General features: G+C 43.6%; 1 protein-coding gene across 3 annotated transcripts in view; it reads right to left on the bottom strand.

Annotated features, from left to right (window-relative positions):
* The window catches only part of HOMER1 (homer scaffold protein 1), a 966,005-nt gene that overhangs the window by 232,315 nt on the left and 715,271 nt on the right, over positions 1-18,419 (bottom strand). For all 3 annotated transcript variants that reach the window (XM_085632251.1, XM_085632250.1, XM_085632249.1), the window contains exon 5: positions 6,658-6,711. In XM_085632251.1, the coding sequence (XP_085488377.1) occupies positions 6,658-6,711 (54 nt within the window). The remainder of the gene's footprint in view (positions 1-6,657; positions 6,712-18,419) is intronic.

Below are 18,419 nucleotides of genomic sequence, written 5' to 3'. Positions count from 1 at the left end.
TTGGAGATTACCGCTGATTACAATATTTCCAGTAATCTAAAGGAGAAGTCCAAATGGACACCAACGCTGACTACTGGTAATAATGTAGATATTTTTCATAGATTGGTTCTGGCTGACTTGGACAGACATGATGATAAAAACATAGTATTTAATTCCAAAACGGACAATTTAACTGTTAAAGAACGGGCTGCTCTTAAGGAACTGAGTGAAAATAACGACATCATTATACGTGAAGCCGACAAGGGTGGGAACATGGTACTTATGCGGAGTATAGACTACAACAACGAGATATACTCACAACTAGCTGACGTAGAATGTTACGAGCCCATACAGACCAACCCCATTTGGACCCTTACGGAATACATTAACACACATTTAAAACGCTGGCATGGACAGGGCTTACTTGATGAGAACGAATTGACATTTTTAAAGGTAGACAGGCCAAGATTCCCATGCTTGTATACATTACCCAAAATTCACAAGAATGCAGCATTCCCCCCAGGGAGACCCATTATATCGGGAATTGGGGGTCCAACTGAACGTATGTCTGAGTACGTAGACACTTTTCTTAAACCTATGGTGGTGAACCTCCCATCTTACATAAGAGACACTAAGCATATCCTCAGCACCCTAGCCGATTTCAACTGGGAAGAGGGTATGACATTGGTGACCCTTGATGTTACAGCTTTATACACCAGCATCAAGAGGGAGGGAGGGATGATGGCCGTCAGAAGAATGCTGAATAACAGGTCAGCAAATACCTGGGAACACACCGAAATGCTAATGGAGATGGTGGCAATACTATTGGACAACAATGTATTTCTATTTCAGGACAGATGGTACAGACAAAAGCAAGGTGTGGCAATGGGTTCCAGATTCTCTCCCTCGTATGCCAATCTCTTCATGGGATGGTTTGAGGCGACGAGGATCTGGGGCCCATCGGGTACACAATGGAATGATTCGATACTATACTGGGGGAGATACATAGACGACTGTTTCATGATATGGACAGGATCCCAGACCAAACTCACTGATTTTATCAAACACCTCAATTCAAACGATCATAATATTCACTTCACAACTGAACAAAGCAAGGAAAAGATCTCATTTCTAGACGTAGAGTTCTATGTAGAAAACAAATGTTTACAAAGTAGACTGTTCAGAAAACAAACAGCCTGTAACTCCCTACTACACGCATCCAGCTCACATCCACCACATCAAATTAGGTCCATCCCTTATGGTGAACTGGTGAGGGTGAGACGAAATTGCAGCAAAGATACTGATTTTGAACAACAAAAAAAGGGAACCATAACTAGATTCAGGAGCAGAGGCTATGACCATGAGACCCTAAGAAGGGCAGAGAAAAGAATTGAGGCAGTCAAAAGAATAGATACTTTGAAAGATCGATCAGTAAAAGAAAAAGATGAGGACAAGATACGTTTGGTCACAAACTTTAACAATTGGTCAGAGATCCTCAAAAAAAGCCTCAACAAACACTGGCATCTACTGAAGGCAGACAAAACCTTAGATGAGGTAATTAACAACAGACCAGATATCACCTACAGACGAGGCTTTACACTTAAAAATATCTTGAGCCCCAGCTACCCAATACCGAAACAAGTTGACAACTGGTTGTCACAACACTCTATTGGTTTTTATGGCTGCGGCCGTTGCATGGCATGCAAATGGGCGCTTCCAAGGATCACTGAATTTCAAGGACCGGGTGGGAAAACATTTAAAATCAGACACAATATCACATGTCTGACCAAATTTGTGATCTATGCCATCAAATGTAAATGTGGGAAGAGATACATTGGGAGCACTATCAGACCTTTAAGAAACAGAATTGGGGAACATATACGAGCGGTTAAGAATGGTGACATGAGATACCCCATAGCGGCACACACATCTATCTGCTCAGAACAAACATTGAATAAGAGCTTTGAATTTTATGGCATTGACCATATACCAAAACACCCGAGGGGTGGGAACCGAGAATTAACACTGAGACGCAAGGAAGCATTATGGATTTTAAAATTGAGGAGCACAGATTGTGGCCTAAATATTGACCATGAGCTTCATTACTTTTTGGGCAGGTAATATGCAGGCCCTCTCATGTGAATTTCCCTGTGTTCCTTATGTAGACAAGAGGTTTCAGCTACCAGTATGAAATGATGACAGTAACAATGTGTATCGATGGGCGTAATGATCACAATCTGGTTCAATGTTAGATGAATTAACCATATAGATCACACTCGATCTGTGATACAATGTCTATGTCGTAAGGAATGTACAACCATTCGATTTACAACTCGTTTCACTTGTATGAAACAATTTACACCCTTGTTGTAAGACCTTAACTGATGGAGAGAATGGAGGAGACACAATTGATACTGGAATCTAAGTACAACGGCTCAAATATGAGCATTTACTCTATTCACATCACAGACTCGGAGACTTAAGTATTGCGCCGGGTTTCTGAACTACGGATACAGAAAAGGACAATAAGCATGCTGTCCTTCATATACGGGAAATAACTTAGCAATGATATACAATATTTGAACGCATACTGGATTTGGAGGCGTTGTAATTTGTTTTTAACGAGAATTAAGAACCACAGTGGTAATAGAAGTCAGGGCGTTCAAAAAGTACCCTTTTATATTCTAAAAGAGATGTGATTGTCTAGGCTTAATAAATATGAATTTTAATTGGGATACTCTGGAATTTGGTGATCGCATACATCTCGTATTATTTTCACGAAGGTTTAGCCATCTGGTCCGCTTGACTCGGCGTAGTCACATTTCTATTTCTATTGTCATGACGTAAGACGTTTTTCGCGACCCGGAAGTATATTCACTAGGGCTCACTCGTCACTTCGGAGAAATCTGCATCCACGGACAGCTGCACTCGGCTCGCCGGAAAACGTTTAGATGGGAATTGAAAAGACAACGTAAAACCGACTGAAAAGTTGGGTAAGAATATACTAGTTTATGAGGGTGTGTTCACCGATTATGTTAGGGATTGGAGACTTTAAGTTTATTTGGCGAATACTAAAACAGAGACAACGTGATAGAACGTGATAGAAAGTAAGAATCCAGGCGGGTTATTCCTTTGAATTGTAATAATAGAATACGCTGAATTATGTCGGGATCTGGTGACTGTAGACACCAGTTAAACATAGATAATCATGAGCTGAACTATGACAGCTTTGATATTTAACTGTCATACAACAACACTAGATGATGAGATATACATGAGAATATATTTCGAGGCATCACTATTGACCGGCGCATTTACTCTTTACAGCTCAGCGCAAAACATACGCTTCACTGGCTAAGGAACCACGAATTTTGACTGTTCCAATCTTGGATCTGAACCCTATGTGGTCTGGAATTACAACCACATATTAAGTAGGTTTAATTTACGGATACACACCTAAGATAATATTATATAGTTTGTAAACTAGACTACTAACGCACTTGCGCTTTGATTGTGTTTCCCTACAATAGAGGTCATATTGAATAGAAAATAGGTAACTATTCTTGACTTTTGTCCTCGCTATGAGTGGACTCACTATTATGGGCATGCTGTGTTGCCAAACACCTCTTCACCTTCACGAAAACCACAACTAGCACCCGAGTAACTGAATCGCTTACCAGGCGGGACCGGATCACGGTTTTTCGATATGCTGGTTGCCATTTACTTAGTCACTTTCACGTTAATCACGACCAGCACCATAGTGACCGAATCTATTACTAGGCGGGACCTGATCACGTCGTTTTCTGCACGCCCTTCCAGTTCTCTCCATCTTCTTTTGGTCGCTAGCTCTATCGGATACCTACTATAAATTTGATCTCTTTTACTTTGGTACACTTCTTTCCAAATGTTCATCTGTATGTATCCACTTGTGCGTCTTTTCACTTCGGACTTTACAAGTGATTCCTGTTCTTGTAATTTTGTATAATGGTTCACTGCATGGGAAACCTCTTTGTAACAATTTAAGAGGTAATTTACAATGCCACCTTATATGAACCCTCTTTTAGAAGTTGATAATGCCATATGGTATGTATTGTCTCTTAATTTACACAGCCTTGAGGAAGTCGTGGGTTAATGCCCCTACACGACGAAACACGTGTTGGCTGTGACTAGGATGTCCCATTGAGAATAAAGAACAAGGAAGACTAAACCTCGCATAAGAAATTTATTGCCATTGTTGTTTCTGACTCACACGTCACAACTACTTTGAAATTTTGATTAATACGAGTGCTGGGGATTTGTTGAACAACTACATTGCCCCTGCCCTGAAGGCTCTCCACTGGCTACTGGTTGCAAGAAGAGTATCCTTCACATCCGTATGCATTGTTGACAAAGCAATCCATTGCAGTGCACCAATATTCTTACAAACCAAAGGCACTAAACAAGTTTTCAGTACAAACTTGAATAGTATGAACATCTCTTTGAACAAAATATGGATAATCGAAATGAAATTAAATGAACTTTTATTCAACAATTCGGTCTTTTAAAATTATTACACCAAACCATATTTTACATGAATCCTTATTCTGCACTTAGTAAACCGAAGTTCATTTTCTATTGTCCGTAAAGGGGTTCAACCTTAAATATCATTACATTTCTATTGTCCGTCAAGTGCTTCAACCTTAAAAATCATCCTCATAATAAATACAATGTACAAAATTATGGTCTGTATTTTTTTTAAACTGTGTTAAAGTATTACTGCTCGTTGTCTGTAAGAAATTTTGAAATTTCCATTAATTCTAAAAATCAGTTTGAATTTCCACTGGAATTTGACATAATTCTTTTAAATACAGATTTCGAAATTTTACTCCACTACAAGCTAAGGGGATCGAGGTGCTCCCTAGCCAGGTGATTACGGCTCCTCTGCATGTTCGAATATTCATATTTATAAATATTCTTTTTAATAATATCTTTTTTCCTAGTAATAACTTTCAACATGCACAGAGAATGTGTTGTAGAGATTAATGTTTATAATCACATAGTCTGCAATCTTGGTTTTGATTCTGGTCTTTCCAGGAAAGGACGAGATCCTTTGTTTCCCACATCCCAAAGCCTAGTTTAATAAATTGGTGTTTTAAAGCTGTTGAAAATAAATGAGCTGACAAATATTCCTGAGGCTTCCTTGTACCATATGATTTGATCAACGTCCAAGCATGATGTCTTTGTAGTAGAATGTTCTCGCCTGTTCAATGAGACAGGAGTTTTGTAGTTAAATTAATTGCTTTGTTGAAGGCCTCTTTTCCGATGCTGGAATTCCAGATGTCTTGTGCGCCAAGGTCCTCTATATCCTGGATTAGATAGCATCCCCAGGAACCTTGTGTATTATTCTCTTTTTGTGCATCAATTTCTTTCCAGCACAGGTTTTTAATGGAACCAGTTTCGGAAGCTCGGAGCCTCCCACAGTTTGATAAATGTGCCTTTGCTCTGGGATATTTGATTGGATAAGCTAAACTAGAGTTGAACTTGAGCAGGTGATGCTGATTGCTGAATTTGAAAAACGTTTTTATAAACTTTTGTTTGAATTTTAATTAAAGTAGGAATTTCACGTCCACTCTTTGTTTCTGTTCCATAAGTCACGGACAATCAACACTTGGCTTTTCTCAAAATAAGCCGTAAACCTATCTAGTTTGAGAGAAGCTAATACCACTTTTAATCACACAGATCAAAAACCGAACGGTCAGATCTCAGTTCCATTGAAGCTTCCTTCGAACAGCAGACATGAAAGGACTAAAGTTAACCAATGGTCTTACCGTCCAAGGCCTTGACTTACAATGACGCATGGATCAATAAATAGCTCAACCTATGGAACATACAATCCTACCAACAGCAATCTCAATCAACCACTGCCAAACAAAGACAAGAATGACCCTCATGTGCTTTTGCATGTATCCTCAAACTAATCAGCAACATCACGCTGGTGCGCCATGAAGGTCATGCTACACTTCGACCTTATCTACAACCTGTATGGACCAACACAATCATTCCCATTTAAGTCTAACTGCAAACACCACCCTTTTCAATCAAACACAAAGGGTGTCCATGTACCTGCTGAAGGTTAGGGCACTACATTGAACTCCAGGGGCCAAATAGTGCTATGTAAATAATACATACAGATTAGCTGCTCACTCAATCTGGAGAGCATTTTAGGACTTGAAAAAGATATGGAAAGTGCTATCTAAATAAACACACTAGGGTTAGCCTATCAGTACTCATGGTGTATGTCTGCATATATTAATTTCTGCAGAACATGTGCAGAAAAATTACCCAATGTCTTATTTCTACCCTCGCAAAGGTAATGAGGAGATGAGCAGTTGCTTTGCTCCAATGCTATGCCACTGCTCAGAATTTTCAAACGCTTGCACTTGGTGATGTCTTGTAGCATATTAGAGGGGCAAACATTTCTAGATTTGTTTACATGCAAACCTTGGTTGTTACGGTACATGATGGGTGAAGCTAACACTAGGAATGTCTTAAAAAAGTCCAAACAAATATTTCCGAACCTAACAGCTTCATTTTTTCATCCAAAAAGTATTGATTTTGTTCCATGAACCTCCAAAGTATGCAATTGCATCTAACACATTTCAATAAAAAGCAGTACCTCAATCAGTAGTGCAACATTACCTATCATGTTCGGCATCCTCATCTTCATGTTTCAGAGCTTTGCTGATCAACATTCTGGATGGAGATAACACAAAAAAGGACAGAAAAGGATTTTTTTAAAAACAAAATGACCTTGACCAAACATCACAAGATTTCACAATTGGGTGTGTATACAATTTGCTTTGCAGATAATGTATTTGTTTCATGTTTTTGCATCATCTTTTCAGTTCTAAGATCAACAGAGTCAACTTTAAACCAAAATATCTGCTCAAATCCATATTGCACATCAAAACTGGCTTTAAAAGATATTTCATAATTCAGAATTTTTAAGGTTAAAAAAGCTCAATCCGGGCATGCATATTGTAAACAAAATCTATAGCAATTTTAAAATCTTTCATACAATTCCAAAGAATTTAATAAGATGATGAAATGTAAATGCTTCTATCCCCCACTAGATAAAAACTTCACAACATTCTCATTATTTAGTGTCACTTTATCATGGGTGGATAATTATTTCATTCATATATTCAAAACATTAAATGCATTTAATCACCTTTAACAATAAGTTGTTGGGAGCGCCAGTGAGCCGTGTAGTAAGAAGGCAGTGTAATCACCGAGCGCCGCCTGTCTGGCATTTAAACAGCAGCTGTACTGCGAGGCGAGGCGGTGCAGAGGGCAGACTTACCTCTGGACACACAGTGTGCCACAATCCCGGCTTCATTGGGTGCTGGTGGCGGCGTGCTGGTTGTCAGCCCGCAGCTCCCTGTAACGAAGTCAGGCACTGTGCTGGTAGCCTGCTGGGAGCCACACGGACTTGTGGTGATCATGCGTGGTGAACGGCTCGTAGTCACGCTCCACCGCTCTTCATGCTGCCGGTCTGACCAGGCCCTTGGAAAAGCCTTTTCTCGCCAAGCTGGTAAGTGTGGACACTGAGGTGGCATTTCACCAGCTGCCTACACTACCTCTGTGTCTGTAAGTCTGTTGGGGCCAATAGCTGCTCTCAGGTGGGTGACCAGCTGTGACGTGTGGACCTGGAAGGATGGACCCTTCCCTAGCCGACAATGTGGTAGTTCAAGAGAGGGACGGCTCTCCATTATACACTGGTGGCGCTCACACTCAGTACAAGTGAGCAGCCAAGGCCTGACGCAGAATGGCCCTACCATCTCTGGGCAGTATTGTAACATGCTCTTCCTGTCTGAGGGAGCTGGCATTCTTGGCGCTTGCACTGCCTACCAACCATGAAGCATTGTTAGACCTGATCTGCCTTAGCATAGCCTGAAGGTCCCATCCTTGCACTTCTTTAAATCTTCCAGGTAGATTACTCGTCTTTGTGCAGCGTCCATGGGCCCATAACATATGCTCTTGTGATCCCAGCATCTACACTGCGACAGGCAATTTTCGCATTTCTCGGAGTCATCTACAGCTTGATTAAGCACAAGTGTACACATTCAACCTGGAGAAATCGGATCACAAGCAAGCCAAGCTCCCATTCGATACAAACTATCAGCTGGACACATGGTTGAAATGCCCATGGAGCCGAGCCCACTAAAGGGCAACAAAGTAACCCTTCTGTGTGACATGAAAGAGAGCCTCTCCTCTATGGATGATAAAATAGATACGTGAAGACACGGATGGATCACTTTCAAGAGAGAGTGGACAGACTAGATGCTAGACTTTTTCAAGCAGAGACTCGGATGTCGGACACGGAGGGTTCCCATGCTCAGACCTCAGTTTCGCTTGTGGCTCTTAAGATAGAGCTCAGTGCAATAAAGGCAAAGAACATAAATCTGGAAGGCAGTTTGCAGCGTGCAAATTTTGGCGTAGCAGAATCAATCAATGTTACCAACATTAAGAGCTTCGTGGAGAACATGCTGATCTCCCTATTCAGTGGGGAAGCCTTTTGTAGTGTACTCATCGCGGAGAGAGCTCACCGTACGCTGGGGCCCAGGCCTCGGCAAATTCTAAGCCTATTATGGGTCTCTTACTCAATTATAGAGACCGCAACCAGATCCTGCACCTTAACAGAGCACCGCCTGACTTGCACTATGCTGGGGCCCTCGTTGCCTTTTATCCAGTCTCCTCCCTTGCCATTCAGGAGGCTAGAAGAAAGAAAGTACTGCGTGCCACAGTACTCAAGCACTCCATGCGTTATTCTGCGAACCTTCGAGTAGAGTACAAAGGCAAGGTACACTTTTTCACCCACCCAGGTGCTGCAATGGACTTTATAGAGGCTTTTGTTCAACACGGGGAAAGCAAGAGTTTGGCGGACAGCAACACCACTTCACTGAGGGGGTCCGCCAATCACAGCGATAATGACTGAAACTGATGGAAGGAACAATTTATTACATAACTCTCCTCCTTGGCCCTCTGTTCCCTACCCTTGGGCACTATGGCATTTATTTAATTATACACTACATGGTGTATGATTGATACCTGATAACGGTATCCATCTGACATACTGGTGAGTGCTCTTTGGCAATGCTGGATGGTGCGGCGAGCCCGTGAGGAGGCTTTACGTTATACCAATAGCTGGGATAGCAGATTATTGTCTGTCTAAATTAAAATTAAGTGACAGAACATTATCAGTTTGAAATAAAATTTTATAGGTGCTTGCACCCAAAGCCGGTCTGTGCTCCATGGTGTCCCCACGCGTTGAGTGCAGTCACAGTGACCGCAATATTGTTGGTGGCTAAGGTGATGAGTTGGTTTGTGGGGGGGGGGGGATGAGGAGTTGGTACTTGCGTTAGGGAAAATGACATGTTTCTTTGCATTTGTTAGAGAAAGGATTGGGCTTAACTGCAATGAGTGAGCATGGGCCTGCTGGGACGTTCCAGGATCTCTTACACATTCAACATGGTAGTTTAGCAATTGGCTCTATGGTGTGATTACTTAGCTGGAATGTCCAAGGCATTGATAATGCTCGCAAAGCCCAACAGGTGTTGGCCTATTTAGATAGGCACAAAATTGATGTAGCATATTTTGCCATAGTCCCATATATCACCTATGGGCCAATCCCTCCTTGCTTCCAAGTGGCACAGCACCATTACTTTCTTTCTTATTCTACATACTCACAAGGTGTTGTAACACTTATAATAAAAACACTTAATTTTAAGCTCTAGGAGGTTCTCACTGACGCAGGTGGGCGACTTGTGATAGTGGCAGGAGAAGTTTAAACCCAACCGCTGGTGTTGGTGAATAAATACGCCCCCAACACCAAGAACTCCGCTTTCTTTGACGACATAATGCTAAAATGTTGGGGGTACAGAGATTGGCCCATCATATGGGGGGCAATTTTAACTTGACTATTTCGGATGAGGCAGACTGATTACCAGGAACCCAGAGGCAAGCCACCAAAGCATCTGCAGCTCTCCAACAGATAATGCAGATGCATGGGCTGGTAAATATATGGAAAGGTTTTTACAAAAAAACACGTTATCATTTTCAGGTAAAAAGAGAAGGCCGTACAATACAAAATTCAATATATCAGCATTAATAATACTAGCATGTCTTAACATATATCAAAACAATACGCATCGAAAGGCATTATGAGGACTCAGCTTCATGCAAATTAAAAAATAAACAATCTTCATAGAAGCAATGGCGGCTGGAGTAGGACCATGAGGGGGGTATCTCAGTTGACCGTGTCTTGACTAGTGGTACAGAGGGAAGTTGTGTTGGTAGGTGATTGAGGGGGTGTATATGGAAGGTCTGATTCTAGAGTAAATAGTTACAAAGGGTGTGCCAAACATCTTTTGGTCTGGAGGTAGGGGGTGTTAATGTGGCATAAACTGCACTGGTTAAATTGTAGTATGTCATTCTCCAGAGCCAGGCTATAGTAGTGGGGCGAGATGCATTTCCCCAAAGAAGGGCAATCTCGCTCTTCGCCAATAGCAAAGCAATAGATGAGAACCAGCGAAGATTTTTAGGAAGAGATCAAACATTATCTAGGAGTGTCAAGAGGGCTCAAGGGTCAGTGAAGTCATTTGGGATAGAATCTCGAAGACCGCTGTCCAATATGTGGCGATGATGGGGCAGGTCCATGTCATATGTGCAAAATCAGCTTCTGCTGTTTTGCATTTAGGGCAGAGGCAGGACCTGGAGGGATCTATTTTGGCCAGACCAGCAGGCGTAGTGTATGTTCTGTGCAGGAATCGAAAATGGAGCAATTTATGACGGTGCTTGGAAGATACAAATTTAGTTTGCGTACAGCAGTATGTCCAATCTACGTTGGTGAGAGGGAGGCCGGGGTCTTGTTCCCAGTGTTGTCGGCCCCTTTCATCCTGGGCATGTTTAAGAGCCATACTTGTGCGATAAAGCTTAGAGACTAAATGTCTCCCATCGGGATCTGTAAATTAGTAATATAAGAGGTGTAAATTCCTCGGGAGCCAGTGGAAAGGAGGGGAATCCAGAGCGCATCGTAGTACTATTCAGCGGAAGACGAATTGATCCATATATGTGGCATCAGAAATGTGGGGGTCCATGGCGAGGGATATTACATGACTATCAGGGAATAAAGTACAGTACGTGTGGAGATCATGCCTGGTCAGTGTGCGCTGCACTAGTTTTCCAAGAGTTAATGATAGCCAGGGGTTGGGGAACATTGGGAGTGCTGGGGAATATAGAAGGTGCAATCCCAACACCCCCCTTAGTTTTCAAAGGGCCCAGCATGTTGTAGATAGGGTCTGTATAGCTGTGCTATCCGGTTTGAAGCCTTGTGGTAATAAGGCAGCAAAAGGAATGGGGGCCTGCTAGGTCGCACTTGGGTTTAGCATATAGGTATCAGGGTGATACCAATATTGAGCAAACAGACTGTGCGACTAGAAAATAGACTTGAAAATCAGGGACAGCAAAACTACCACGTTCAGACGGGAGTGAAAGGGTGTCCTGAATGACTCTGGGTCTTTGGCCAGCCCAGATCAGGTGAGTGAATACCCCGCGTAGGGATGCAAAAAAAGGAGGCTGTCAAAGGTATAGGTATATTTTGGGGAAGAAAAACAGGGAAGGACTACCATTTTAGTAATGGCAATCCAGCCTGCCGCGGATAAGGGAAGTTGTATTCAGCGTTCTATCTGTTCGGTTACTTTGTCAATGACATGGCAGTAATTGAGCTGAAGAAGCTGTTCCATGAGTCTGTGTAGGACTATGCCCAAATATTTAGTGGACCATGTGAGAAGGGAATTATAGCAAAGGGGGGCTAGTAATGTCGGTCACGGGGAAAAATTCTGATTTCGTCTGCCACAACAGATAGATAATCACACAAATGAGTGGGGCCAAGTTTTCTGTTTTTTTATGACAAACAGTAGGATGTCGTCTGCATACACTGAAATAAGGAACAGACCTGGCCTAAAATGAAGACACCAGTGTAGGTGTTTCTCTTGTAAATGGCAAACCAGAGGGTCCATAGCAATGATGAACAATAAAGGTGAGAGAGGGCACCCTTGCCTGGTGGCTCTTGTTGCTATAAAGGGGTCAGATAAACAGCTATTGACCCAGTATGTGCAGAATATAAAAGGGAGGGCAAGGTGAAGGGATGCCAAGTCTCCGTAAAGTAGCATGGAGGAAAGGCCACTCCAATGAATCAAAGAACTTCTCCGCATCGACAAGGGCAACCACGGCCAGTATATCCGGGGAAATTCTATTAAAATGGAAAAACTTGAACCATTGGCGGCATGGATACGAAGAGACCCTATCATCCGAGGGCTAAAATGGACGGAGGGTTGGGAGGATCATATTTCATTATATGCTGATGATGTGTTGCTCTATGTAGCATCCCCTGAGTGCTCCATCAGTAGACTTCTAGATATTTGTGCAGCGTACAGTGGGTTCTCCGGCTATACTGTTAATTGGGATAAATCGCTCATGTATGTTCTTCATGGCTGTCCCCCGAGACTACCACGCGGCTGGCAGATACAGATTGCTGCTGAAGGATTTAAATACCTGGGACTTTTTGCCACAACCCAGCCCACGCAATTTACTGAGAAAAACCTCTTAGAGCCACTAAAAAGGTTCCGCCGAGACGTTAAACATTGGCAGTCCCTGCCACTGACACTATTGGGAAGAGCTGCCCATTTTAAAATGGTGGTGTTCCCCAGATTACTCTATGCCTTACAAAATACTCCGTTCCCAGTTCCTCCCACCTATTTTAAGGTGATTGAAGCTGAAGTGAGCAATCTCCTCTGAGATGGAAAGCCAGCTTGCATAGCCATGCAAAAATTAGTGAAGAGCTGGTACGATGGTACTGCCTTGCCAAATATAAGAGCATACTACTGGGCTTCACAACTCATTGTAATAAACCAATGGCTTCATGCTCCACAAGAGGAACCGGCGCTTCGCACGGATAGATATATCCTCGGCGAAGAAGGCGTTATGGGGGCACTTTACAATAAATCACGGGACCTACGGCACACACTGTACAAATATGGTTCATTACGCTTTGTGCACTTGGCTGGGAAGGGGTTATAACACAATCTACACCACTATGGGAAACCCGAAGATTAGGTAGACTATGCAATAGTAAAGGTTTCAGGCAGTGGGACCTAATAGGTATCTCCAGGGTAGGAGATTTGTGGAATAAGGGTGGGGTCATCATTTTCTCAGCTGCAAAAAAAGTATGGGTTGGCGTCAACAGAAACTTTCCCCTACATGCAGATCAAGCATGCACTCACAAAAAAGATTCCACCAGGCACTGAACTCACAGAGGTCTCACCGTAGAGGATAGACTATTGACAGACCACATGACTAAAAAAGCTATTTCCCAAACCTATCGTAAAATTATAAACGATCAAACGGACCCCACAAAAACTCTTAGGGAAAGATGGCAGATGGACATAGGGGACCTGGATGAGACAGACTGGCAGGAAGCACTAGCGTCTCCGAGAGACGTTGCTATACCCTCCAAATAAAAATTAGTACAACAAAAAGTTTTACACCGAATCTATTATACAAGAATAACCATGCACCGAATGGGTCACATCGACACACCACTTTGTTTGCGGCAATGTGGGAAATTGGGTACTTTTTACCACACTATATGGGATTGCCCAGAGATCAAACCATACTGGTAAACTATCATGGGCACAATCTCACGGGTTAGTTGGGCTGACGTAGTACCGGAACCCGGGAGATGTCTCAATATCTGGGAGCCGACAGATCTTAACCAAATGGCCCAAGACTGGGCGACGCTGGGCATGATGATAGCGAAGCGCAACATAGCTCAATACTGGGAAGCGAGGATGATTCCCACCTATCATCAGTCGTGTAAGAATATGGACTGAGCAATGATAGCGGAAAAAGTGGTCTATGTGCATAGAGGGTGCCCCAAGAAATGGACACGTGTGTGGGGGAAATGGAATACTTTCAGAGGTAACCATTGTGATCCGCCTACAGATGAATCGATGTCGGATGTCAGCGAATAATGGTCATGATTGATAGTGCGAAATGTTTATTGTACAATGTAGAATAACAGTATTATATAAGTAGAGAGAAATCAATGAGAAAATAAAATTGTAAAACACCCACTATGTAATTACTCAATGTGACATGTATATGCCAGCACTCTTCTATCTATGTAATGTGTACCAATTATGTAAGATATAAATAAAATAAAAAAGTTTTTTTTTAAATGGAAAAAAACTGTACGCAAGTTAGACAAGCTGGATCTGTAGGGGTATGAACCCATTTTGGATAGGGGTTATAATTTGTTCCAGCAACAACAAGAGCCTATTAGCTATTGCTTTAGCTAAAAGTTTGTTGTCAAAATTAAGTAAAGATAAAGGCCTATCGGAGGTGCACAGAGTCTGGTCTTTGTTGGGTTTAAGGAGCAGGGAGATCACTACTTCTCTCATTGTGGAAGGAAGGGATCGTTTATCTAGAGCCTCTGCTTACACCTCTAGGAGGTGGGGTATGAAGATGCCTTTGCACGCTTTATAAAAGGCCATGGTGTGGCTGCCTATGCAAGGGGATTTGGATCCATTTAACGAGTCAATAGCTGTGGCGATTTCTTCAGAGGTGGAGCGCTCGGACAGAAATTGTGATTGACCAGTGGTCAGCCAGACCATAGCTATTTCCTCAAAATAAGCCAGTCATGTCGTATTGTCGGAATCAAGGCACATGGTATATAATGATTTATAGTAGGAAACAAGCTGATGAATAATATCTTCATTCACCGTGACCTGGGTGCCATCATCAAGGCATAGTTTAGTAATGCATCTGATCGCCCAGGGGGGCGTAGGAGGTGAGCTAGTGTGTGGCTGAGGTATTTCCCAAGGTATGTGGATTCAACCTCCACAAGGTCCAGAAACTCAGTCAATAATAATGTTTGTCTGTGTATGTAGGTAGGGTTGGAGAAGTTTGTCCTATCAATTTTAACAAGGTCAGTCTCCACTCGAACCAGGACTCTGGATATGGCCCACAGGACTCCAGCATGTTTTGAGATGCAAACCCCACGGATATAAGCTTCGAAAGAGTCCCATAACATGGCCTGGGTGTCGACCGAGTCGGTATTCAGCCTGAAGTATTCAAGAATCGCTTCACTCAAGTCTGAATGGAATACATCATCTAGCAAGGCCGTTGAGGGGATGGACTAACTACGTTACTAACCCCCTTTTGTAAGGTAGTGTGAGAGACAATCTAATTGGGGCTTGATCTGATAATGTGCGTGGTAGTATCTGTATAGGTTGTATCCAAGGGTTAGCAATTTCAGAGATGTAGCAATTGTCTAACCGGGTTGAAACCGCGTGCGGGCAGCGTAGAAAGTGTGCCCAGGAGTGTTTGGTTGATGAGTGCGCCAGGCATCCCTAATGCCATGAGCATCTATTATGTCAAGGAGGGTGCACAATGAGCGGGGTTTGCCACAATAGTTTATGAAAAAAGGAGGGGTCATCCACATTAGGGGCATATGCATTCAGTACTAGAACTCTCCTCCCCGGTAGAGTGCCTGTGACTAATATGTAACAGCCCTGCATGTCGCTAATAATAGTGTGGTGATGGAAAAGAAATCTCCTATGAAAAGTATGCACACACCGCAGGAATTTGGTGAAGTATCTGTAGGTTCCCCATGAGGCAGCAAAGGAGTTAGAGGGTTGGAGGTAAATAGGCCTTTCTTCTAGAAAAGCCACTGTTATTCCATGTCGATTCAGATATGATAACACCTGCTTACACTTGCGAGGGTTAGTGAGACCTCGAATAGTACAGGTGAGGAGAGCAAGATCGACTTGCTGTATGTCACCACAGATCATTCAGGGGACAAAAGAGTACATGCATGTCAAAGTCCAAACATTAAAACCATAGTTAGTCCTGTTCAGCCTAGTGAAAACAATAAACAAAGAAAGAGAACAAAGAACGTAAACTCAATAAACCCATCTTACCTACCCCCCCCCTCACACTAGACATAAAGGAACCAGCGAATCCCAAAAAATACAAAAAGCATAAAAAAGAACCAACATGAGATATGGATTACTTCTTAGGGGGTGAGGGATGCAACAGGAGTCATTGCCCGCTTTGAAACATACACTTTGAGATTTAGTCTAATAGAATTAGGGTACATAACAGGGATATGCAATTAGGGAACGGAATGGATGGAGAAACAAAGGCAGCCGCTAAGGTTTCTGCAAAAGACGAAGTTAGGACATAAATACGGAACAGGTAGGTCAGCGGGGATTGAAGAACTCAGCACTGGAAGACATGTTTGGTTCCGGTGAGGTGCACCCTGGGGAAGCATGAGATGCGGAAGGTTTACCAGGTCCCAGCAGCTTGCAGAAGGATATGACATCAGCCGGGGATTCGAAAAATTTGGCTCTGTTATCTACCATCACCCACAGCCTGGCAGGGTACAGCATGCCGTATTTGAAGCCATGTTTGTGGAGCAATGCTTTGGCATTGTTGAATATCCATCTGGCCTCCTGGACAGCCAGTGTGAAATCGGGGTAAATAGAGATCGTGGCATTCTGGTATTGTAAGGGTGACTGTTCACAGGCCAGGCAGAGTGCGGTATCACGGTCCTTATAATTTAGAAGCCTTGCCAGATGAGGGCGAGCAGTAGTCTCCACAGAGGGCCGAGGGACCAGAGACCTATGTGTTATTTCAATAATTAATGTAGAGGAAAAACTGTTCGGAGCCAAATAGCTTGGTGAGGAGAGATTCTACAAACTGTTCTGGGCGTCCTGTATTTGTTGTTTTGGCAATACCTATTATTCGAATGCTGTTTCGAATGCAATCAGCCTCTAAATCCTTGTTCTTGATGGCTACTGCTTTTAGGAGGTGCTCCGTCTTCTCCAGGAGGCGCACCACGCTGGTCGTGCTATCCTCAAATCCGGAGACGCGTTCTTCCACGGCATCTATTGGTGACTGTGCCGTTCTAGATGTTCTCCCATGTGGCCCAGCCAGGAGACAAGGCTGTTAAGGCGGGCATCCTTGGCACCAAAACCAGCCCTTAGCTCCACAACTATTGTTGTAGCGCCCTCCAGAGGATCAGGGCAGGGCCGGACTGGGAACCGAAACCGGGCCTGGCAAACTGCTCGGCAGGGCCCCCCCTAGAGGGGTGCAGCCAAGCGGTTTGCTAGGGCTGGTTTTGGCCGAGTTTGTTACAGGGGGCCGATACTGCCCATCCCCAGTAACAAAAACGGGCCCCCAGCAGGCTGGGTCTGGGGTGCTGAGCATCAGTCCCCTTACGATAAATTCAGTAATGGGCAAGCGTCCCCAAAATAAGGACGAGTTTCCTTATTGGCTTGCTGAAAACTTTGGGCAACTTGAGGCAGTCTTTCCCAACACCACGCCTGTAGAAAAACACAGGATTTTGACAGTAAGCTTACCAAAAGATCTGGTTCCTGATTTAGCTGACTGTAATACTTGGGGTAAAGTGTTTGCAGCGGTATATTCGAAGTGCTTCGACACCCCTTCCATGACCGTACTCCCGTCCATGATTAAGCGTGTTCAAGATGAGCACGGAGCCGAGGCGGCTGTGGAATTGGGTATGCGACTGGTTGGAGTGTTCGACGTTGTGGCTGATATGATCCTGGTTAATGTAAAGGGGATGCTGTGAGCTTTCAGGTGGCTAACCGTCTTGAGGCCGTGGCAGAGGTAGACAGGCTACGAGAATTTTGAACGCAAGTTGGTCGCACACTGCTCGTCACACCAGCAAGTTGCCCCACATCGTGGCATAGGCGTACCCGCCGTCGCCACTACATTTCCCACAGTCCTTTGGGGCAACTTGCTGGTGTGACGAGCAGTGTGCGACCTACTTTTGCACAATTTATTACGGCTCCCTTGAGCCAACGGGCTGACGAGCCTTGGATCTGCACCTGCGCGCCATGAGAGGTACTTGACCTGTTTTTAATTACATTTTGGCAGTCCACACGGCACCCCCTTACACTGAGCTGCTCCCTGCTGACGAGAGGCAACTACCTCGAAACACGTGTCCAGGGATGGCTAACGCAACACATACTGTTCTTTTTACACATCGTGGCATAGGCGTACCCGCCGTCGCCACTACATCTCCCACAGTCCTTTGGGGCAACTTGCTGGTGTGACGAGCAGTGTGCGACCTACTTTTGCACAGGCTACGAGAATTACCGAAGATTATTGCAAAGGCTTACAAAACTATAGGGCACAATAGTCTGAGGGTTAAACCCTTTTCTCAAGCGCAGGCGCAACCCCAAGCACCGAAAACTCAATCCGATAAGGATGGGAAACCATTCTTTTCTAAAAAAGAATTGGAAGAATAAAAATAAGGGGCAGCAGCAACAGAAGCAGTGGTCGCGTGCTGGTTCACCGACCCCTGAAACTTC

The sequence above is a fragment of the Triturus cristatus genome, chromosome 2_1 (assembly GCF_964204655.1).
Source record: "Triturus cristatus chromosome 2_1, aTriCri1.1, whole genome shotgun sequence".
Classification (NCBI taxonomy): domain Eukaryota; kingdom Metazoa; phylum Chordata; class Amphibia; order Caudata; family Salamandridae; genus Triturus; species Triturus cristatus.
Note: the sequence above shows the minus strand (reverse complement) of the source record. Positions and strands in the feature narration are given on the sequence as shown.